Consider the following 25,244-nt stretch of genomic DNA (forward strand, 5'->3'; position numbering starts at 1 on the left):
GCGCCCTCACCCCGCCATGGCCGCCGCTTTCTGCGGCCAGGAGCAGCAGCAGAAGGCGCCGCCGCAGTCCAAGCCCAGGCAGGAGCAGCACCAGCAGCCGCCGCCGGCCCGGCCTCCCAGCCGGCAGCAGGAGACGCTGTCGTGCGGCCTGTGCTGCGCCCGCGGGCCGCCGGCTGCCGTCTCGGGGTCGCGGTCCCGGGCCAGCCCGGCTCTCCAGGCTGACGAGGTGCGGCTGCTGCCCTGCAGGCACTCGCTGTGCCAGCCTTGCTTGGACTCGCACGGCCGGCGCCGTATCGGCGGCGGCGGTAACCGGAGCCGGGCCGGCGCTTCCCCCGAGGCCTCGCCGGGTCCCTCGGACCTCGGCTGCCCCATCTGCGAGCGCCGGGTTCCGGCCGCCTCCCCGGCGGGCGACAGTGAGGCCCTGCCGGCCGAGCTGCTGCTGCTCAACAACCTGCTGGATGTGGTGTCGGGGGCGGACGAGGAGCTGGACGGCGGCGGCGGTGGAGGCGGCGGCGGGGTGAGCGGCCGGGGCGGCCGGGGCAAGGGCTCGCAGTCGGGCTGCAGCTCCTGCGACGAGGGAGCGCCCGTGACCTCCCGCTGCATGGACTGCGCCGAGTACCTGTGCGACCACTGCGTGAGGGCGCACCAGCGGGTCCGCCTGACCAAGGAGCATGTCATCCACCGCTTCAGGCAGCAACACTACAACCAGCAGCCCTTCCCCGGCCTGACGCTGCCCCACGAGCGGGTCAGCTACTGCCAGCAGCACGAGAACGAAGTGAGCCCCTCTTTTACTGCCCTTTCCTGGGTCCTCTCTAACCCGTCTTGTAACCGACTGCTGCGGATCCGTTAAGAGGTGACTTCCATCCGCGCGTGGAATGGGGGTTGTGCGCGGATTACGCTTTTTTTTCCCCCACTCCCCTTCCCTCCTCCGCAGGAACGGTAATTTGACAATTAAATGTAAAATTGCTCATTACTTTGCTCCAGTAGAATTTCGACCGTTTTGAAGTCTCTCTCTCTCTCCCCGTTACGTTTGTCGTTTAGTATTTCACCTTTTAATACGTTTCTTATCCTCTTTAATTCTGACCGAAAGGCCCTTTTTTTAAATAAGTGTATGGTCTTCATTAGTTCTGGTTTGGGATGTACGAAGTGGATCGAGAACTAAATTCGTAAACGTCAGTCGCACGACGCGATGCAACTTGTTCGAGGCTTTTTTTTTCACATAAAATGTTATGCTTCGTTTGTTAAGCTGCAGTTTTAATTGTCGCCCTCCGACATTCGTGAAGACGAGTGCCGTTTCGGGCATTTCCTACCGTTCGTGTGCTTTATTTGACGATCATTTTCAACTTGCGGCTTCTTCACTCAACGAGATGCAAAAGTGCACATGTTTAGAAAGTTTCCAGTCTCATCTTAATTTTCCGTTGTTATCTCCTGGAAAGGGTTTGGGAAATTGTTTCTTTATTTGTTCTATTACACGGACTCATTGGCAAATACTGACCCGATTTTCCGTCGGGTTGTAGTGAGAATCCATGTGTATAATTAACTAAAACGAGGTAATTTATGAACTCTTCGAGTTGCCTTCGCAACTGCTTTTTATTTGTATCGATCATGTTTGTTTTTCGCGTGGTCTTAGCTTTCTGAGATCATGTCGGCATCCTCTTCGTCGATGAGTCTAATAGAGTTCAGTGAAGGCTGTAAATCCCAAATTTCCAATATCTTCATCTAAGACCGATATTTCGAGAAATATGTCTGTATGTTTTTAATTGGAGAATTTTCCACTCTTCCAAAAGTCATTATTGTAAAGGATATGTTTTTTTCACATGTGAAAACAAATTTGTGGTATAAATGATAACGCCCTGTACGTCTTAATTTTATTTTAATTTGTGTTGTGCATCAAATGGCAAAGGATTTTATTGATTTATAGTGATGTTTGTCCTTGTAAGGCGGTACATACGACGATCAAAACATCTTTCATGGTTGCAATGCCACAGTGCATTCTGCCACCTTGAGACAATGTCCCCCCAGAACGGGAATGTGGTATCAACGAGTTTTAAAACATCAAAGAAATGAATTAAGATCACAGCGCTTCGTGTTTCCGATGGCTGAGCGCGGAGTCGTTAATGAGGTGTACTTTCATGTTCCGCAAAGCGTGCAGAGCCTCGCGTATTAGCGATTTATCGATTAATCTTGGGAAGTGTTATAGGTTATGGTAATACATGAATAACTTGACTTGTATTTTACCGTTTAAGACGGTGACTGGTCGTGTGAATTTCGTGTGTTGCTTGTATATACAAAATGCGTTATCCTGTGCCCCCCCCCCCCTCTCCCCACCCCCCCTCATAGTGCTGGCTTGCTTTTTCCAAACAAAATGGTGTCTGCAGTTGGGCGGGCTGTTACAGCGTGCGCTTTACTCTAAAGAGATTAGGTCCATTCATGTTTTGCATGCTGTAGGCAACGGGCTTTGTCCCCTCACCCCCGCGCTGGTGCCTCCAGTAACAAAACGTGAAGAGGGCAGCAGCATAGACTAAGGAGTAGCTTGCAGTAAGCACCAGCGTGAGCATTCATTCAATTTTATCTCCTTCTTTCGTATTGGATACAGTGTTCACAATATCATCTTTACCATCTAAACCTCTAAACGAATTCAGATTTACTGCTGTTAATGCACAGTATCTATCATTAGATCCATCAATGAACATGGACTAGCCCTAACATAACTTGGCCTGTGATATGTTGTGATGGGGAAATGAAGAGGAATGCATTATGTTCCAAGTATTTTAATGGAGAGGATAGCCAAGAAGTGTCAGCATTTGAAGTGCAAGTTAAATAGAAGTGGAACACACTAGTCAGTATCTTCTGATGTAGAAGCAGGGATGAGATCTGCCTATTGCAGTTAAAATGGAGCATTGTTCATGTTGTGGTCAGAAAGCTAGCTATCATTCATTGCACAACATCAAAAAGGCTTCAATAAATGATGTTGTAAAGGCATTTTTAAAGCATGTGATGTTTCAGATTGGTCGCATTTGTAAGTATATTTCCAGTGAAGGATTACTGGATGAAATTGGTGATTTATTGGACTGGATGGTTCAAGAATGCTCAAGCGATCAATCGGGCTGATATAACTGTGGCTGCAGCCTCTGCATTTGTGCTGCCTCCTCCATGTTTGAAGACAAGATAGGACTGTTTTCCACCAAAGTTGAGTAAACTTACTGAATGTTTAATAATAATAGTATTAAATTGTGCTGATGGCAAACAGTAGTTAAGTTATAATAATTTTCCTTGCATTTCATATAGTGTCATTAAAAATGCTTCTCATGATTTTGCTGTGAAGTGTAGTACCTTGTGTATTTTGTAGACTAGTGAGGCAGCCAATTTGCACATAGCAATGGTTCGCAAGCAACCATAAAATGATTAACCAATTTTTTTTATTTGGTGAATTGTTGACCAGGATGTTGAGACAGATTCCCTTCTCTTTTCAAATACTGCATGGGATCTGAACAGGGACCTCGGTTTAATATATAATCAGAAGTACAGGACCTCCAACAATGCATCGTGCCTCCACTATTGTCAGTCTTGACCATGTTCAAAGCCTTGATGTGGGGCTTGAGCCCACAACCTCTGACTTTGAGATGAGAGCCAGGCTGACACTTATGAATGGTCTACTTTAAATCAATCCAAATAAGTGGGGAAATATGTGAGAGAATTGGGAAATTTAGCTTTTCTGAGTTACTGGGGTTCAAGCATATGCGGGGGGGGGGAGAGAGTAGTTTTGAATGCTGTTCAATCACATCACTCTCCACTGGAAAATATTTGTATGCATTACAAGGAATACAAATGTAGCTGTGTTCTTTGGTAAAATTGTTGTCCTGTCTTACTTGTGAAGAATGGCTATTTAAACCTAAGTACTGGAAAGAGCTGCTAGTGCAGTGTTTTTGTAGCTGTATAGAGCATTGAGTCTCCATTTTCTAGAGAAGACAAAGTGGTATTGAAAATATTGAAATGGAAGCTTGTCTCCCATATGGTGTCTAATTGGCATGCTGTGTCAAATGATGGGGTACAATATTTGAAAGATGGTACAACTATAATCTTGAATTTTGTTACATGAGATAGCAGCATTTTTAGTATGTAGTAATCCATGTGTTCTTATGTTATAAAGATCACCATGCTGACTTGAGTGCTTTTGAATGCTGGGTGGAAATGTCTTTGCTTTGACATTTTTTTTCTGGTTTTCTCCCCAGTTTTCGCCGGCTCCTATGGGCCTTGATTTATTTTTTTAAAGAATGGAGTTGAGGTTCAGTGGGTGTTGGTTGCCTTCTGAACTTGTACAACTGGCCTTTATTCATCTCTATGTGCTGAGAGAAGAGAGACTGCAGGCGAGCCTGACATCAATGCACATTCCTGCGTCTGGGAAGTCTGGTTTGCGACTTCTGGCCCATCTCCACCTAACTTCAATCTAGAATCATGTTGGTGGCACTCAACTTAGCTCCCACTTTTCTCTCTACTGTCTGCTTAGGCCCCTCCAGTTTGGCTTTTGTCCTGCAATAGCATAGATGTAGCTATCGTCAAATTCATCAATGACTTATGCTTTCTCTTTTTCTTACTAGGGGCCCCTCTGCTTCCTTGTTAGTTTGTAGATGACACAAAAATAAGGAGTGTAACTAACTACGAAGAAGATTGTAAGTAACTTCAGGGAGATGTAGACAGATTAGGTGATTGGGCAGAGAAATGGCAAACAATTTATTGTGGATAAATGTGACATTGCCTTGAGAGGAAGAATAGGGGAGCGAGTATATGTTGGGTGGTTTTTTTAAAAAATATGAAAAGGAGTGGAAGAGCAAAGGGCCTTGGGGATTAATGTACATAAATCCTTAAAGGTGGGAAGGCTATCAAAATAGCTAATTAAATCCTAGGTTTTATAAATCTATACTAATAAAGACAAAATGTCTGTTTGTGTGTCCGCCAAGCATGCAATAACCGATTGATGTAGAGACATGATTTATACCTAATCGGAAAGCTCTTGCGGGGTGGGGGTGAGCATCGTGGGCATATGTTTTTGGGAACTCCTATCGTTGATGAGCTACGTTTATAAAATGCTTTAATTAAGCCTCAAAAGGTGTGCTTGGTATTCTGCAACAAGGCAGCGCTGGCAGTCACATGGCCTTCCAGAGAGATGCACCTTCTATTCTAATAAAGGCAACATTTCTGTCTAACCAATTGGGAACGTCTGGTATGGGGGATGTCATGGGCATATTTTTTCGGTGATCTCCTATCGTGACCTAAACAAGCTCACCACACATGTATGGACTCCCAACAGGGTGTCCTCCCAACAGAGAATGTGTGCACATATGCTAACAAGTTCAATAGCACATTTTCTTAATCTTAAGAAGCGAAGATCAAGCCTTTCAAGGACAAATAAAAGTGCCAGGTGAAAGAGAGAAGACTGATTAAATGAAACTGGTTGCAAGCAAAGTTGCAACAGTTACAGCTAATATAAAAGCAGAGGTAATGCTGAACTTGTATAAATCTTTAGACCGCAGTTAAAATACTACATACAGTATTGGTCACCCCAATTTAGGAAAGCGGTCATGGCGATATGAGGATATTTACAAGGATGATTCCAGGGATGAGTTATTTGTCCTATGAACAGAGAACTGGGATGTTCTGCTGGAGCAGTGTTGAGTGGTGAACTGATGGAAGTCTAAAATTATGAGGGGGTTTGGTGGAGTCAATGGGGTGAAATTATTTCCACTAGTTGGTGATCGCTAATTAGTGGGCATCAATTTAAGATGGGTAAATGAGCAAATGGCGAGAGTGGTTAGGGGAATTTTTTTCTCGCACAGAATAGGTAGAGGTATGGTTAGGAATAAATCATATCTACCTATCGGAAACTGTGGTTGAGACTAAATCCATATTGGCTCTTTAAGAGGGAACTAGACAAATAGAAAGAGTTGGCTACTGGGTTATGTGGAAAGGGCAATGAATGGGACTGTAAGGATTACTTTTGAGGGAGCTGGAACATTTACAGTGGGCCAAGTGGCCTTCTGTGCTGTACGTTTTTATAGTTCCTTGACCTCTGTAGTTTTTGGCACCGTCATCCAACCACTCCATCCTCGATTGCCTTTCTTCCCTTATTCACCTCTGTGAGACTGCAGTGTGCTTGTTCCATTCCTACCTCACTCTTTGTCTGCTTCTCTGATGATTTCTCCTCACACACTCACCTGCAAATACCTCCGGGCTCTACACATTGTTCCTCATCTACATCCCCTCTCTGGGCAATGTCAACGTCAAATATAGAGTAAATTTTCTGCAGATGAGATACAAATTTGGTTTTACATTTGCATTTCATTTCCTGTTCACTGATGCTTTGTCTGCTTGCCTGTCAAATTCTTTAACACCTTTGGTCACCTTTGCTTCACATCTGACCCAGTCATTGGAAGCACTCCCAATGTAACCTGCATGTAAACCCATACACTGCAAATTGTCCTGAGGTCATCACAACAATGTCTCATTCTTCAGAGGAAACATTAAACTGAGGTCCTGTCTGCCTGTTCGGGGCACATTACAATCCCATGGCACTATTCCAAAGGGAAGAGAGTCTCTCTCTCCCGGTGTCCTGATCAACATTCCCCCAAATAAAATTGGTCACTCACTCCATGGCTGTTTGTGGCCATTGCTGTACACAATTGCCGATCCTGACCCTCAGCTCTGGTCCGTAACTCTCTGTCCAGCGCCTTGGTACGTCCTCCCGACGTGAAAGGCGCTATACAAATGTAATTTTGTTGTTACATGTGGCTACAAATACAGTCACTCCATTTCACAATAATTTCTGTAAAGAGCTTTGAGACATCCTGTTGACGAGATAAGGTGCTATACCAAATGTAAGGATTATTATTGTTCAGTACCATTGGTATTGGGTTGTATTCTCCACACATGGGGCATGACCATAAGCCCTTCTCTATTTTTTCCCTCTTTTTCAGCATGGGAATGCTGAAATCAATTGCTAGATCCTTGCTTAACAGACTCTAATCTGGTTTGTAATGTATGAATTGATATTTTTCATTTAGGAAAGGGGGATGAGAGGATTTTTTTTAAACAAACTAGCCACCCGAGCATTCCTGCATGTTGACTTGATTTCCTCCATTCCTTTAACTCTGAACTCAGGCCTCCTCTATGTCCCTTGCTTCTTCCAACCCACCAATAGCTTCTGAGCTTTTAACCACTATCCTTCCCAAATTCTCCCTGCCTTGCTTTATCTCTCCCAGGTTAAAAGACCATCTAAAATATCTATTTTAAAGTGCATCCAGTCACTTGCCCCATCCTCCTCCTTCCCACGTTGCTCTGTGTCCCAGTTGGTCTCTTTACGAGATGCGACGTAGTGTGGATGGTGCATAAGTTGCTGTTGTTGATCTTGAATACCTTGAGGTATTTTCCTATACAATAATTTGAGGGCAAGTTTCACTTTTGCAAAAATCTGTACAAGAACTTGGAATTAGTAATCAAGACTTAACTTGTATTACATTAAACCATTCAATCCAAATCATAATCTTTTTGCCTAAACTGTTAATCTGTCCTCCAAGTGAACTACATTATAATGTATAATTTGCTGATACGATTACATTTCTTCAGCTCAAACTATTACAAAGTAGTCGGTATTAAGTGCATAAAATTGCGGTGTAATCAACCAGTCTAGATAACCAATGTTCAAACCCCACCGTATTAATGCTTGTGCTGTTGTTCATGATCTTTGAAATTGCCTGATCCCACAGTTTAAAACTTGAGACAATTCTGAGATACCTTTGTTTGGTGGTTTAAGTTTTCTGTTAATTCCTAGTAAGCATCTGTTTCATGTGACCTTTCTTCACAGAATGCTGCACAGCTGTGTAGTTTTATTGATCACATAGTAGAGGGAGTTGGTGGTGCCAATCTAAATTTAATGTTGTCCTGAAGGCGTTTGCTTGAAATCTATATATAGGTTTATTTCTGTGAATGGGATAAAAATGCACCCTGATTCATAATTCTCTTTTTCTTCTTTCTCTCTCTCTTCCTCTCCCCGGTACATTAAGTGACCCCATGTGACAGCTATGTTACACCAAGAGACTAGTACAGTGGGACGGGTCCTGTGACTTATCGCTGTTCTGGCCTGAGGATGTCAGACTGAATTAGTTTACTTTGTATTTTAACAAACTGCTGTAGAAATTGAGTATGTTGCAAGTGTATTCCTGTATGTCTGGGGCTTAAGTCTCACCTCAGAATTTTGAGATAATGTGGGGAGGGGGTGGCAGAAAGCATAATTCTTCTATTGCGTAATTCTATTATGGGACCATCCAACCCAGGCCACACCTGACCTCCAGAGGCTGAGATTTTATTTGATTGATGGAGAGATTTAAAGAACTGAACTTTGTTTTTTCTGAAATTGGGTGTTCAACTTTTTTTAACCTCCTGGCTGAATTTTTTTTAATATAAAGGCACACTTACCCAAAGGTCCAAACATCACGAAAGAAAGAAAATGAAGGAACTTGATGTAGAAAGGGGGCTGCCAATTGTTACATTCAACATAGTTTGTGGCTTTTCTGGTCAGTAGATGTTCCCCCGATTTTGCTGAGTAATCGTCTTGGGACAGGGAAGGGAAAATAGTGGCAAGGAAGTGCTTTTTACTTTATTGTCCTCAAGAGATCTATAGAAAGTATTGGCTGCATTTCTACTATGTAAATAAAACAAGCTGAAGGCAGTTTTAAAGTGTTGCTATACATTTTTATCAAATTATCCTTGTAACAGAGCTTGGGACATATTGAATCTGAAGCCTGTCTTTAAACTTGGTAGTTTGGGCGCAACTGTGTTTTACAGAAGGAATGATGTGCCTACCCATCTCATTCCAGTACTTTGCTTTTGAAAAAAATTAACTGGAGCTAGTGAGAGGATTTAAATTGTAATAAATATGCAGTTTATTAGCAAGGACTCGGGTTACTAGAACAAGAGAAGTTGTATGTGCGTACACACGCGAGCACAGGCTTCAAAGTTCACTTCTGATTCCAATTGTTGCAGAGACTGAATGGCTAAGTAGTGGTTACAGCAGCAGCTGCCGTTAGAGCATTAACAATGAATGGCAAAAAGGCATGGCAGTCTTTTAAGTCACTGGTGACCTTCTATCCCCAGGGATGTGACTCCAGATACCTTATTTTGAATTGATGTGCTTAGGGCAAGACTCCAGGCATCTAAGAGAAAATAGGATCCTGCACACAAACACTCCTGTGTAAGTTGCTGCAGTTCCATTATCCTGCTTCCAGTGAATTTAAACCAGCCTTGTCTTCTGTTTTTCAATCTTGCTTCTTTGTGGCTATAAACACTATATGTATGTATGTGTGTGTGTGTGTGTGTGTATATATATATATATATGCATGCATTTATATACATGACTGTAAACTACAACATGTAGTCCAGTTGTGTGGAGTTGCCACCATGTGGCATGTGCCTACCCATCTACTGCTGGGTTTTATTTTCTGGTCTGTTGCATGTTCGTTCTCTGCTTTATTTCTCCATCCTGTGGAGATGTGTGGGAGCAGCCTGCTTATCGTAGTAGGTGATGTTGAGGAGGGAAGGAGTGATGACAGAAGTATGACATGATTATAAAATGTGATGACTTGTTACCCAAATACTCCATTAATCCTTTAGCTTTCTTGCTGAATCTTCATTTAGTGTATTTTTTTCTGTCTTCCTATTCCATCCACTTTTTTTTAGCCTTAGTGAAATATCACGACAGCATTTTCCCTTCACATTAACTGCTTTCCACAATCTATTAATGGGTCATCAGATTGATTCCTTATTTAACCAATTTTTAAATGGAGTTTTATACTTTGTGGGTCTGATGACTAAACATTCCCATTCATCTTGCAATCATGGTGCGAATGTGGTAGCCACAGATGATACCAGTTGAGTGCCTTTTCCCTCGTCTGCATGCTACAGTAACAGCAACTTGCATTTATACAGCTCTCTTCACACAAGATAGTATCTCGGACACTTAATGTAAGGGAGGGTGGGCAGCAAATGACTATAGGCATTATATAAACCTAGCATTAACATTTCTTCCTCTGCTTTCCACCCTCTTGACTGTATGGATGGCATTTTTGGGGCCTATTTCGGTGATGATTATGCCTAGCCTTTTCTCTGCTACCGATTGACCTGTGAATTTCTTACATGGGGTTATCAGACTTGTAACATCTGATTTTTTTTTAGTGCTTGTTCTCATCTTCCAATGTCACTAATGTCCTATTGTAGTCTTAGATCAGATAAATATCCAATCTGTAGGTATATCTACAAGAAGGCTACATTCCTGGGCAGATGTCTTGCAGTGAATCAGATCACTCAACATTGGTGTTATCTATGTCCCAGCAACAGAATGCAAACTTGGTTTGGCATTATAGAGGCATCATACTCTGGTACAGGTTAAAGACAAATGGAAGCTGATGCATGAAACAGAGCACATATAACTTTGGCATAGTCTCTTGGGAGTCTGGTTCCTTGCCCTTGTGTTAGGTGGTTTGGAAGGGAAGCGTACAATAATTAAAAGTGCAGCAGGAATATTAGGATACCATCTATTAAATGCACATTGGTATTTGTGGCCCTTCTCATACAATTTGTTTGTTTATTTGCATTAACTAAGCTGCTCTTGAAATCGCCTTTTCTCTTCTGCCTCATCCCAGCAGATATCATTGGGTACTGACAGAGAAAGGTGAAATTACCTGAAACTGCTACTGTTAGCACTTGGATGAAAATTGTATTCTGGCATATGGCCAGGGCAGTTGAAGCTGGCACATGTCCAGATATTGAGGTATCAACAACTGAGAAACTAAATGATTATGTAATTGTACTGCCTGTAGGCAAGGGTTCAAGGAAAGGTTTGCTGAAGAGTCATGCATCTGTATTGTGCCTATAATGAGAGAAAGATCAGCATGGATAAAGATAACATGGGCTAATCTTGCACATCATTGGCAATGAACATACTGGACATCACTTTTTTGGAAGGGTCTTTTTTCAAATCTGTGGACCATGTATTTCAAAGGCACTTTGGAGAATTCTGCTCTTTGGTACAGATTGAATGAAGTCCATTGTAAGCCAGGTACGTACCAGCAGCCACAACTCTAAAGTAACTTACTTTTAAAATTTGGTGGGATAAGAACAGGCTTTCATTTGATTGAAGAGAGTGAAATTTACTCAAGTATTCTCTCTGTGGTTTGTACCTTTTGATCATTCTTCATTTCCATATTAAGCATGTGGTGTGGTAATTTGCATGTGCAAAAATCATCCATTGAATGCATCTGACAGAGCATCCTGCAGGTGATGAAGAGCACCTGCCTCCTGTTTCAATACGTGCTATTTGTACTTCATGAAATTAATATGTTGAAAGGTTATTCATTATGACTGGGTATCTTGTTGCTTTAAAGCAGGGGATTCATTTAACATAGTCACTTGGTGGGCCACATCGTATGCTGCTTCATAAATGCAACCGTAGCACTGCATCTAGAACTATGTTTTGGCAACTTATTTTAAATTTAATACAACGTAAAATAAATGGTTTCAATAAAATTTTGCTTCACTGTACCCCTCAATGCTAGGTGTGTCCCATTACATTGACTGCGCCATCTAATTGGCTATCTTTTCTAACTCTTGAGATGTCATTGGCTTAATGGGAGTATTATTTATACAATGCAGAATATAGAAAGTATGTCTTGTATTAAAAAGAGGCGGGTTGGTTCAATAAATTCCAGTACAGTCCAGTAAACTTATATACTTTCACAAACTATTCTTAAACCTGTAATTTGTAAAATGTTTGTTTTCCAATGGACTTCATTCAATCTGTACCAACGAGCAGAATTCTCCAAATACATAGTGGATGAGAAATGTGGCATTTGCAAAATTGGAAATTGCTATTCAAATTACACCGGCTTTGTGAGTGAAATTCTGCAGTTTGCTACCAAATTCAAATGCAGATTTTCTTTGAAGACAGGAGATGCTGAAATCCAGCAAAGCCCATTTCCTTCCTGGCATTGGACATTTTGATTTTAGTCAAAAAAGGATTCGCAAGCCAGTATGTTGCACTTTACTGCATTCTAGACTTTTCAACCCCATTGTAGCTAACAGATATTCAGGATATTGCAGACTTTCTAATTGTACAGCTTGTGCTCATTAGTTAACTTATAATTAGTATCTATCTTTCTTCCTTCCCCCTCTCCCCCCTCCTTCCGAAAAACATATGTGTGCACCAAATATATGATTTCAAACACTGGTTTAATTGCAGAATTCACAATTTTGTGTGATATGTGAATTTTGTTTTAAGAAGTTCAACCTTCATGGTTGGCTCGAAATTCCTCCTGACACGGTTTCAGCTACTACATAATTTGAGGAAAATATAATTGCAACACAATTGTGGGGATTTGCAGTTTCAGGGTTTTACCAACTTGACAATTTTAATTAAAACCAGATAGTATCGGCTTCTTTTAGGATTGACATTTTAAATGTCTTAAGTGGGTGGAATGAGCTGTGACCCAGGAAGTTCTGCTCTTAAAAGCTGAGGTGAAATGTTATAATTGCAGAATTTAAACCATGCACATTATAACAGCTATGGTTGTCTGAAATGGTTTCCTATATGGTTGGGCTTTAAAATGTGATGGAATAACAAGTTTGATTGGGCTAAATGGAAACTAGAACCATTCACTCATGCTGCCAGTGACTCATGCTGTAATCACTTGATTACAGCTCTTTCATTCAATATTGTTTCCGATCTTGATCCTCAAGTACTTTATATAGTGAATCGTTTCAAGTGACTATTAGACCAAAATTGTTTTTGTTACATATGCCCTTCATAAAGACAAAGTGCTGATATCTTGTGCATTTTAAGAGTTTTTATTGCTTTAGTGATTTATTGGCAAATATTCATTTGGAAAGGTCTGACTGCTCAACATTGGCTTTGTATTGGAATCATTAATACTGAAACTTACCAATAGAAATTTCCCAAAGTGTGTAAATATGGGATATTTTTTAAATATCGTGCAGGTCATCTTGTATTTGACAGTTTGTTGGGATAAAGCCTTTTGCTTTTTTTAATAAACGTTTTGAAAGGTTAGGGATCGCTTCTGGTGAAGTGGAAAATGTGCTGATTATTGGCTTAAGCTTGTATCTCTTCCCTTCCACAAAAGTTTGACCTACTGCTAACTCTCATTACATCTGATAAATCTGTGTGACAATTATTTTGAATTGTATAGCTACAGAAGTACTCCTAATCACAAATCTGGATCTAAATGAAAATGTTTGAAATGTCCATATATAAGCATGGACCCTTGTGATATCATTAGGGAGCTGGTTAAGACATCCTCTCTTCAGTTGTGTTGCCCACAAGTGTTTGGCTCATTTTAAGGCAGGTGGGAACTGCTCAAAAATGAGCAGTTGCTCATTTGATCATGATTCGTTTAGTGTTAGTGTTGCTTTTCATGCTTGCCAATATGCTGATTCAAAAGGAATTAGTATAGTACAGTTGCCGCATTCAGCATGCTGCCAGTGGAAGTCTAAGCTGGCAGTTGTCCAAGTGAGTTACTTCAGTGCTATTACATTTACTGTATTCACACAGTTGGAGGAGAGTCTTGCTTTTACTCTTGTACACCATGACTGCATTCAAAACATAGCATAGTATTGATTCTTTCTTGACTCCCTCCCTGGCATCTTCCTTAGTCCAGGTTATATAAGGCCAAATATAGTGACTTAGTTTGATCCACACATACAATTCTGATCTTTGACTTACAGCTGCCTGCAGGTAGCTATTTTATTTGGTGGTTTATTATTGAGCCCCTTAACTTTGCTTCTGGGGCAACTGTTCCAGTATTTCCTAATGTAATTTCATCATCTGAGCACAATCTTAAGGCAGGTGGATTCCTTCTCTTCCTCTCCCCACCTTGTGCTGTCACCCTCCTTGACCAAATGTTGTGTGGACATAACAATGGGAGAAACGCATGTATGTTTTCCAGTGAGTGCACCTACTTTCACTAGAAGGTAATCTGAGAATTTGTTTTGTTCTACAATTAAGGCACTGAATAAATCTCCAATTGGCAGAGCTGTTCTTCCTATTTTCTTTCCTTTGACATCAGTTATTTTGACTTGTGCTCATCAGTAACCTGTGTTTAGTCTTTCAGTTTTAGTGCTTTGAACTTTTTGTAGATTTAACCTAACCCCAAAAATTCAGGTATTATTTTTTTCATGAACAATAGAAAGACTCTTGTAGTGCTTTTTGTTTTCCAAGATATCCTCGAGAATTAACAGCATAAAATCTGTGAGCTAGAAATTGTTCATTTGACATTATGGCAAAGTGAATGCAACCAGTGATTTTGTTTACTACATTTTGGGCTCTGTTCTTCATTTTCCGGTGACCTGTCTTATTTTTCTTAGTAGTGGAGCCTTCCTAAATAAGATTCTATTGTAATTCATATGGCATAGTTGCGTTTTGAGGTTAATTGGCGTTTGCATTAACCTGTGAGGAAAATGTTATCAACTGAGTCATCAATTCCTATGTTTGCTTCTGCTGCTGGAATCCATGTCTCTCTCTGTACCCGCCCTGCAACTCTTGTTGATTTCTTCAATTCAGATATACCTTGGCTGTGGGAGAAAATCTTGTGTGATGCGTTCTGGGTTGTGCAATCCTGAACTGAAATAGACTTGGGGGGCCATTTTGCAACTGAATGAACAATTACAATGTTTTCACTTTGGAAACTGGTAGGTGATCATGTTTTTTCTAGAGCTGCTCTGTTCCTCAAAGAAGAGTGTAATCGAGGTTAGATTGAGGTGGAAGTGTGACTACATTTTGTGCTTGCTGTAATGTTCCATCCAACATCACCAAGCTAATTGGCTCACGACTAGTGATTCAGTATATGAAACGGGTCTGAAGTTGCAGTGTAAATAATTAGAAAAGCGGATGATTTTTCTTCTTTGTGCTTGGGGCAAAAAGTGTTAATCGAATCCACAGACGATCACCACAATGACTATTGATGGTACTTATCGTGAACAAGTATTGATTAGACAACATAAATCTCTTTAATTCCACCAATTGGTTATTCTAGCTGGCCAATTTTTCAGGGATTATGGTATTTTAAATACCATAACTAGAATATTGATGATCATTTTATGGTGTTAACTGTCTGACTGAGGTTGAACAGCTGATATTGGGATATAAATAAATGAATAACCTAAAGTATAAACTTATCAGAAAGCATCTTTGAAACTGAAACAATCCATCTCTTTCTGAGAAGTACTATTTTCCCAAGTTTGCACAAGACCAGAATTATCGATGGAGCAAATGTTTTGAGGGAGTGCAGTGCAATTCTTCTGTTATTTCTGCCACTTCCTGTTCTTTCCTGCTTCCTCAATAAGGATGTCAAAGGAAACTCAAACCGAAGCCCTGTTTCTTTTCACATCCTTATTGGGGAAGAGGCAAAGAACAAAACATGACCAATAAGAAGAGAATCGTATCATCTTGTTCCCGCCAAAAAGTATTTGCTCAGTACCATGAATAATATACAGATGTTGTCAACTTCTGAATTGAGCATCTTGGTTTTCAAAGGATACATATGAGTCGGTAAATAACTTAGTCCAACTTTATTTACTTTTTTTTAATAGTGTGTAGGATGGATATTCCAGTGAAATCTTTGTCTGAGGCAACATGGGTTCTGGATACAAGATGAGACCTTGCCAGTTCTCTTTTTGGGTGGGGCGGTCGGGGGAAACCTTGGACAATAAAAAGATGAATGTTTCATAATGTGCATTTTGCAACTGATTGCTAAGATTTTTTTGCCAATTGCTTTTACTTCCTCACTATCTCAAGGTTTTAAAAGTCCTCTTGTTCAGGGAGCAGTACTACAGCTCTGACAGTCAACACTGATAAAGATTGTGAATGATTGCTCAATGTTATGTGCTGAGACGGGCTTTAATTTGCAATGCCAGTTTAGTTCTATCAATAGCCTCTACATTCAGTTTTTGTGTCAACCAACAGCAACAAAATTACATTTAGATAGCAAGCCTTTCATGTCGGGAGGACATCCCAAGGTGCTGGACAGTCAGTCTCTACTATTGGAACCAGTTCCAATAATAGACTTCATTTGTGTGCTTGGAATTTTGTTTATGTTGTGCTTGTATAGTGTTACTTTAGTAAGATATTAGAATAGCTGTATTGTCAATTTATAATGTAACAATCCTTGAACTTGAAATAACACTGTCATGTCAAGACATCCCATTTATTTTTTTAGATATTTTGTTTATTTTGCAGCCAATTTGCACACAGCAATCACCAGCGATGAGTGAATGATCCAACCTCTTTATTTGTGTGGAATTCTTGACCCTTCCCCTCTCTTGAATAGTACCATAGGATTTTTAATGTCCACCTGAACAGGCACAGTTTAGTGTCTCATCCGAAGGACGGCACCTCTGACCATGAAAGTTTAACCTTATCGATGGGCTAAATGGTGCTAATTTTATTTTGGAGCAACACAAGGGTTCTTTTTGTTCCTGTGGCATGCTAAAGTTGTACTTAAATAGAGACTTGTTAAGTCTCTGAACATTGAATGTTACTGAGTTTTTTTTTTCTCTCTGTTCTCTTCCAGGTGATGCGTTTGTACTGTGATACCTGCGCAGTCCCAATTTGTCGAGAATGCACAATGAGCCGTCATGTTGGGCACAGTTTTGTCTACCTCCAGGATGCCGTACAGGACTCCAAAGAAATTACCCTTCAGTTGCTAGCAGACGCTCAGCAAGGTCGACAGGCTATTCAGGTTTGTTAGATTTATCAATTTCCCAAATGCAGGTCAATAATTAAGTGAGGATGCAGTAAAACCTATTGCAGTTAATTGCCCAGGAAGAAGAAATGCAAGATGCACAATAGGATTTAACTTAAGGAAGTGTACACAACAAATCATAAATTAGTGAAATTTGTTTGAAAAGAATGATTGCATGTAATATGTATAACAACACCACTTGATATGATGAGCAACAGTCTTTTGCAACCACTTTGGATACTGTTTTGCAGCAGTTCCCTTATTGTGGCATTGGTGTGCTCTGGACTTAATATGGCAGCAGTGGATTGGTGTAGGTGAGTGAATGGTATAGGTTTGATCGATCAGTCTGACTCATGAGGACTAAAGCTGACAGGATATCAGGTTTTATCTTTCGAATCATCTTTTCGACCGCGCCTTTGGTCACCTTCCTCCCCCTGGCTCGGTCCTGGGATCAGTTACTGTGAAGCATTTTGAGACACCGTCCGGCGCGGAGGGCGCTATATAAATCCATGTTTTTTTTAGTGATTCAAGAAGTTAACTAATACTGGCCCCAGTGGCTTTTTTTGTGGCTTATCTGAAATTTTGGGTGCTAATGCACTTAACCTTTTAAATCTTGCCGCAACTTGTCTAAATCTTGGAACTGTTTGGTGTGCAAGGTGCGAAGCTTATGCTTTAGATTTTATTGTATAAAAAGCTCAGGCTGTGTTTATTTTCTACTGTTTTCCTCCCTTAACTCTTAAAGTTATATAATAACATCTGTACACATGTGCATGCACATTCCTTGTACTGGTACCCACAACGATTTGCAACAGCCATCCACTAATGGAGAACTGATCGCTGTTTTAATGTTGACCTCTCAGCCTTTTGTTTGTATATTCTGAGCAGCAGGAGTCTTTCAGCAATTGAAGCTGCAGTTTTGAAACACCTAATATTTAATAGATGGGTCTCTTCAGGGATCTAGCTTTTTGCGTGAATTGATTTATCACTTCATCTACACTAAAAAGGAAATAATGACTGGATCATCTGGAACTAATACTTGCCTTGTGTTTGATGTATTTTTCTTCTGAAAGAACCTCTTTTTCCTCTTCCCCTCCCCCTCCACCAATGTTTCTGAATAATTCTCCGTCACTTTTTTAGAGATGGTCACATTCAGGACCTCACTAAAATAAATAAATGCCGCTTATAGCTATAAATTCAGTTAAGCGGTTACAGTTAGTCTTAAATAGTTAACTAACAATTGTCAGACAAAATCAAGCAGCACTACTTCCGTGGCATAGTTTAAGTCAGCCATGATGAGGCAATTGAGTGTGGGTGTAACAACAACAAACAACAAAATTACATTTGTATAGCGCCTTTCATGTTGAGAGGATGTCCTAAGTGCAGGGAGATGGGTTTTACTGTTGGTAAATGGAATGACGTGCTTTTGCCCCATGTGTCAGCAGGATTGCATGTTTGTTAATGGGGAGGGGTTGTTGAAAATTGAGACTTTACCATGTGATCAGAGTAGATAATATGGTTTTCTCCTGACCCTCCACCCAATTTCATGTTCAGGGATGAATAGCAGTGTCCAGTTTCCTTATTCCCGGGGAAAAAAGAGTCCATATTAAACAATGTGCACCACTTTTTAATTGGGAATGTGGATTATATTTATGGTTGGAAATCAGGTTTTATATTCTTTTTGACAGATAAAATTGGTGTTTATTTAATATTTTAAGCAAGCTAAGCCAGCCACCTCTCCTCTGAGAAACCGTTAGCTTAATTTTTTTGCTTGGCAATGGGATATCAGTACAATTAATCCTCTGAGGTGGTCTCAGTATTCTGGTTCTGGTTCCCGAGCCAGGCTGGCTTACATTGCAGGTTATCTCCTGTGAACCCTGCAAGCCAAAAAGGGTGGTCTTAGCTAGACAAGTAGCAGGAAGCTTGCCAAACGGCAACCTGTGCAGTTCAAGAGCTACCTCATTTACTATGCCTATGATTGCTTCTGATTCTCAGTGTACAATTGCCACTGAAGTGCTCCAACCATCCTGCACGTATGTAAATCCAAATTGTTTTTAGACGATTACAATAACCCAACACACACTCCGGGATTCCCAATCTTTGGCTCTTGCCAACCTGCATCTAATATTCCTCTAATTGGGTAAACAGGATGTGTCTCTCCAGGGAGAGAGTGCCCATTCCATTTCTGGACGCACAGAAACATCAATGTGTAAGTGGTCCACATATGTGTGACCATTTGGGTACTTTTAATCATGGTGGTCGGTTTCCTCATGATTCAGACACCTTACTAACCAGAACAAAAACAGCTGGACTGCAGGGGAAGGAGGCGTGTTGCATTCAAGACTGATACTATATTGTCTTCCAGCCTGTTCCTCTAGCAGGAGTGACTGAATAATGACGAGGAAAACCTGGCTATATATTTATTTACTTTTCCCTCCCTGGCTCACCTGAGTTGCTGAGAAACAATAGTTGTGTAACTCTTAATCACATTTCCCTGCTTACTCTCCATTATTCATTTCTCTTCAAATGCTTATGTAGCATAGAAGAAAGTTTAACTTTAGAGTGGGATTACTGTTAGAAAGTTTTTTCGTTTTCCCTGGGCAGTGCGTGCTTAACGTTTTACAAAGGTGCATGTGGGGTTAGAGTTGTTGTTCACCCAATTAGGCAATGCTACACAGTAAATGCCCTTCTGATAGATCAGTAACAACTATGCAGAATGTGGTCTGAAAAAACACCTACGCCTTGACTCTTATCTGAATATCAACTTTGGAAAATTGGCTCTGCCACACAAATTTTTTTACACTATTTACATTATTAGAGGTGAAACAATAATCTACATGTTTTAAAATATCACTGAAATGCTGTTGCTGCCTAAATCTGACCTAGTATGTTCAGCTGTCTTTGAAGGATAAGTGATGTTGGAATTTAAAGGCATGTGCCTGCAGTGTGTGTTTAACTATAGTGAGTCATGTTCAAATCTTTGTTCACATCAGTTAAAATGCTATCAATCTTGAGTACGGTTAATGTAAACTCCATTATCCCCTGAGCTATAGTTACTTTGCTGATGAGGCATGCAAAACACCTGCTTCAATGCCATTTACATTTTTGTGAGAGATGAATCCTTTCCACCTCCTTTGGGACTCTCAATTGGGACTGTAGGTCAAGCAACCCCTTGCCTCGGTTTCCTTCTTTATTTCTTCCTCCCCCTTTCCACCCACTCCCCCGATCCAATTTTCTCCCCTTTAAGCTGTTCGGGATTTCAGTTCTTTAGGTGCCAATCACCTTGTGTGAAGATGGCAGGCAATACAATTGTGGTGAGTGATCCCGACATATCTTGTCCTCTGAAATATAACATGCTGGAGAATTCCCCTTGCTCAGGGAATCTTGACAGCAGACTCTCCCGCTTAGCGTGGATCTGCTTCTTGTCCCCTGCTTCACCATTGGTACATTGATGGATGAGCTTTCATAGAAGTAGGCCATTCAGCCCCTCAAGCCTGTTTCACTATTCTACACCCATTTGGAAATCATCCCAGAGTTCTTCCTCCACCCTCTGTCTCTTTCTCCCTCTCCACTTCCCCTCCCCCCAACTGTCCACCACTTCTTCACTCACGGTCAACTCTGAGGCATCACCCCGACATGAAAGCTGCTGTATAAATAAAACAATTTTCTACTTGTACCTATTTTTTTCCAAACGTTAAAACTTGTGTATTTTGAAAATCTTCCTCTACACAAATGTTGGGTGAAATTTGTCTGTGAGAGAAATAACTCCTTGGGAGTACTGGGTACTGATCTCAATTGGGACTGTGGAGCATGCAACACAAAATAGCCGCTCTACAGTATATTCTGTGAAGCACTTTGAGACGTCTTCCTGATGTGAAAGGCGCTACATCAAAGATGCCTGGGGTATCTTGGCATCTAATGCTTTTTACTTGCTTGGGCAAGGCTTTTGGAATAGTGAATGAGGCTACTTATTACCCTTTGAACACCAGAGAATGTCTTTTCTGGAGCCGGGTGCATTCTGTTTCTGTTAAACGTTTGCAGTGGTGATCGTTGTTGAGGACAGCGGTGGAGTATTTTAGTGGGAGTCGCTACAATGAACCAAGTCAGTTTCACATGAAAGCTTAAGTTTTTATAAGAGGTTGAAATTAATGGATTGGGCAAGTCTTTATTATAAGCTTTTCTGGACCATAAATCGACTACATGGTGTGATACTCAGCCAAGCAGATGAGGAAAGTTCTGGGTTGGATTTCTTGATTATGATCAGGATAGCTGGGACTGTAAATTCTTATATTTGACGTAGATTTTACTGAAGTGGAGTGTAGTGATTGTTTGTAGTCAAAGCGCTTCACTGGATTTACTGTGGAGTGACAGTGTGTTTGTTTTTTTTAGACTGACCCTTTAAAGATGTGTGGGGGAATGTTTTTAGTAGGAATTGCAACAGTGCTTTTTCACACACTCAGCTTGAAGCACACAATAACCCTCAGTGTGGTCATTGAATAGTGATGGTGTGCAGGATCTCTGGTACAACCATAGAAATATACTTTAAAAGAGCAATACTTTCAGTCCCATTCACCTGCCTTTTATTGTATCATTGTAGTTCACTCATTTTTAGATATCTATTTATTTCCCTTTTAAAAGTTAGTATGGATTCTGCCTCAACCACAACTCCCAGCAGGGCATTCCTTATGCTAACAGCTCTGAGTGAAACCATTTCTCACAACCTCCATTTCCTTGTTTGACAGCCATTTTTAATATGTGCCCTCTAATCACTGACATGATGGGTGAAGTCTCAAATCTGAAACTGGAAATGAGGTAGATGCTCACCCGATGGGAGCACTCATGGCTGCTGTCTAAATGCAACAACAACAATATAGCGCCCTCCATGCTGGATGGCGTCGCAGACCGCTTTACAGTAACGGATCCCAGGACCGAGCCAGGGGTGGGGGGAGCGGTGGCAAAAGGCGCGGTCGAAAAGAGAGGTCTTCAGCAGAGACCTGAAAATGGGAGGGGAGGGAGTGAGGAAGGCAGTTCCAGAGTGTCGGGGCACAGTGGCTGAAGGCACGGTCGCCGAGGGTGGAGCAGAGGACTCGGGGGATGAGGAGAAGGCCAGACCCGGAGGAACAAAGGCAACAGTTACTGTTTTGAGGAGAGAGGAGGTCAGAGAGGTCGGGGGGTGCAGAGGAGTGCAGAAACTTGCATACAAGGGTGAGGATCTTGAAATCGATCCTCTCTGGGATAGGCAGCCAGTGCAGTCTGGCAAGGACTGGGGTGATCGGGGAGCGGAGTTTCATGTGGGTGAGAATGCGGGCGGCAGAGTTTTGAATGATTTGGATTTTATGGATGGTAGTGAATGGGAGACTGGAGAGGAGGACGTAGTAGTCCAGTCAAGAGGTGACAAAGGTATGGACCAGGGTTTCAGCGGCTTTTGGGGAGAGGTATTGGCGGAGATGGGTGATGTGTCGGAGGTGGAAGAAAGTGGTGCTGGTGAAGGACTGGATGTGGGGGAGGAAGGATAATTGGGGGTTGAACCTGACGCCTAGGTTGTGTACAGTGCCGTACAGTGAATTCTCATTTTTTGTTGAGTACTGGTAAGGTAGAGGCTGTTTGCTATGAATTTTGAAGGTATGGTGCTCTGGAATTTTCTGCTGTAGTTCATCCCTGCTTAGCCTGGGTAGATTAACTGGAAATTCCAGTTTGTTGCCCAAGGGTGGGAAGTAAGAAGTGATTGTCTGAAAATGTTTCCAGTAAATGGAAATTGGAAGTTTATCTATTGGTGGAGAGTGTTGGGGGTTGGTGTGAATCTTCTCAGTGTGTCTGTCTTTTTGTATTGCTTGTGCTTTGAGAAGATATCTTGATTCTGACCTAGGCTATTCCTGTGCCTGAGTTTCTCCTGTGGGCCAGCATTTTAAGGATGTGGTAGGATGACCCTAAAGGAGGCAATGGAGGGGGTGAGGTGAAGGGAGGGACACTGGGATGGAGTTCCTGAGGATGGGGGTGAAGCTGGAATTGAAACCGGTAGTTTTGATAATGTGGTGGCAGGCATGTTGCCTTGTGTAATTTTTACAGTGTTCTTCCTGCTATTGCAGGAAGATCTAAACCCAGCATTTATCTCCAGACACCTAGCATCTGGCATGACCGCCCTTCCTTGCATTTTCATCTTGCAGGAATATGATCTTGATGTGGTGTACTTCTCTAACTACTGAAGTTATACAGTCGAGTCTTCCGATCTATCTATGTGTCCTTTACCATTCGACTGGTATTTTAAATAGTCCCTGAATACCCCAGATCAAATCACAATAGTAAGCATTCTTGCCTCTGATATAAACTGTAAAGATTAAAAATAAACGTGCTTAATTTGCCTAGTGGTAAATTGAGATTATCAACCTGTTCTCTCTAATGCTTGTTGGCATTCAATGTTGGTGCTTTCTGGCTGACTTCATCCAAAGTTAATTTGATCCTTTTGGAATTTACTCAACTGTTCCATTTCAACACCCATGCAATTTTCACAGCTGGGTGTGATGTTAACTTGTCACACCAGTATGACTTGAATCTACTTTTTTCAGAGAGCACATTTTAAACTTCTTCCATGGGGGTTTGTGTGTATTGTACGTAGTGCATAATGATGCGGTAGATCTTTAAATGCTGTGGATGTGGTGGGCTGTTAATAAGTAGCTGTTGAGCCAACGTTGCTAGCAATAATTTGTTGGGCAGCATTGGATTGAATAATTTAGAACATGAGTTTTCAAACTGGGGCTTGTAGGAGAGCAACAAGGCTATTGAAGGGGTGTGTTAGGGTTGCCACCTGGTTGCTGGCTTTTTCCAATGCTGAGATGAGTGCGCACCAGTGGCGGAGAACCTAGATGAGTGCAGGAATGCAGTGGGGCTACAGTGTGCAGCACAAAGCCGGGAGAGAACCCAACAATGCGCAAATGAGGCTTTGTGGTGGAAGGGTCTTCAGATGGAATGTTTGAAATTCCCTTCCCTATGCCCCCTATTTAGTAATATGCATGCAGCACCTAAATATGGCCTCTTTAGGGGTTATTTCTTATTTTACGGGAAGTATTAGTACCTGTTATAAATATTAGTGTATCATTGTAAAAGTATGTTGGTACTGCAAGTATTTGTAACCTCTGCATTGAGAAAGACCGTAAGAGTCGGAGTGGGAGGAAAGTGTATTTATGTTACAGTGGTAAGTATTTTATTATACTGTTAGCTGCTTTTCTTGGTAAATGTGTTGTGAAAAAAAAGTTGACCTAGAGCTAGGGAACGGTATATGAAATGTACTTAAGTTTATTCAGTAGTAGAGTGGCAGTATGTTATTAGCTGAGAAAATAAAAATCTTCATTCTATGCAAAAATGTTTCTTGGGGGAGCATGAATCTCTGAAGGGGGGGTGGGCAGCAAAAATGCTTGGGAACTTCTGATTTAGAACATAATAATCCCTCCAAAACTAAAAACAATAATTAAATTGGTCATTTTCAATCTACGTCTGTTTGTGGGACATTGCTGTGCGCAATTGGCTGCCGCGTTCGCCCACAAATATACAGTCAATTCACTTTACAGTGTGTTCTGTGAAGGGCTTTGGGACGTCCTCCCGACGTGAAAAGCGCTATATCAAATGCAAGGATTATTATTATTATGCAGGAAAATGCATTTAGATTTTCCATTTAGAAGGAAAATGCAAGAACATGGGACTAAGCTACTGCAATTCTTTACCACCCATTCAAACGAGTTCTTACCCAAGCACATTGGAAACCGTTTGTTTTTTAAAAAAAATTCTGGTAGAATGGTCTCAAAGCTGAATTGGCTTCTTATGTACAAACAGAAATTATTGAAATGTAAAATTCATTGCATGTTGAGTGGCAGTAAAATTCAGCATAGCTGAATAATTGCATATTTGACCGTTTATGGTGCAACAAATGTGCACTCCTAACCCCTTGCACGGTTACTATGAAAATAAGAAATTGCAGTGTTTGTTAATGTTACAAAATTCTGTTCCTTTTTGTGGATGGACATTGAATGACTTTCAGGGTGGTTGTGTAAAGAAAAGCTGCAATTTCATGTTTAAGAAATGTTAATAATATTCAAATATTTCCGCAATGCAATTTGGAGTCTATTACTATTAATGAAACGGGGGCAGCTCAAAGATGCTTTTGACCATCCAGGCCTGATCCTAGTAATGCTTCCATTCTAAATATCCTGGACTCGCTGTTTTGTACGTTAACATCTGGGAGCTTTTTTTAAAAAAAGGCTGTTCTGAGGGTGGGGGTTTGGCTTTTGTCCAGATTAACGATTATTTCGGCCTCCCAGAGCCACACAAGCCACAGTTGAGGGCAGTAAAGCAGCTTCCTCTGCTTTTCTGAAAACATGTGGTGGGAGAAGATGAAGAATCCTTAGGCAATCCTCCCTGCTGACTTTCCTATTCCTCACTATCAAGTAGTTCCTGGTC

The 25,244-nt window shown here is 41.3% G+C and overlaps 1 protein-coding gene across 1 annotated transcript in view; it reads left to right on the plus strand.

Annotated features, from left to right (window-relative positions):
- The first annotated feature begins 586 nt into the window (after positions 1-586).
- Positions 587-25,244, plus strand: part of trim71 (tripartite motif containing 71, E3 ubiquitin protein ligase) — a 34,714-nt gene continuing 10,056 nt past the window's right edge. Inside the window, exons 1-2 of the mRNA XM_007905860.2 lie at positions 587-775; positions 16,629-16,796. Of these exons, the coding sequence (XP_007904051.2) occupies positions 602-775; positions 16,629-16,796 (342 nt within the window). The 5' untranslated portion in view covers positions 587-601. The remainder of the gene's footprint in view (positions 776-16,628; positions 16,797-25,244) is intronic.

The sequence above is a fragment of the Callorhinchus milii genome, unplaced genomic scaffold (genome assembly GCF_018977255.1).
Source record: "Callorhinchus milii isolate IMCB2004 unplaced genomic scaffold, IMCB_Cmil_1.0 Scaffold14, whole genome shotgun sequence".
In the NCBI taxonomy this organism is placed as follows: domain Eukaryota; kingdom Metazoa; phylum Chordata; class Chondrichthyes; order Chimaeriformes; family Callorhinchidae; genus Callorhinchus; species Callorhinchus milii.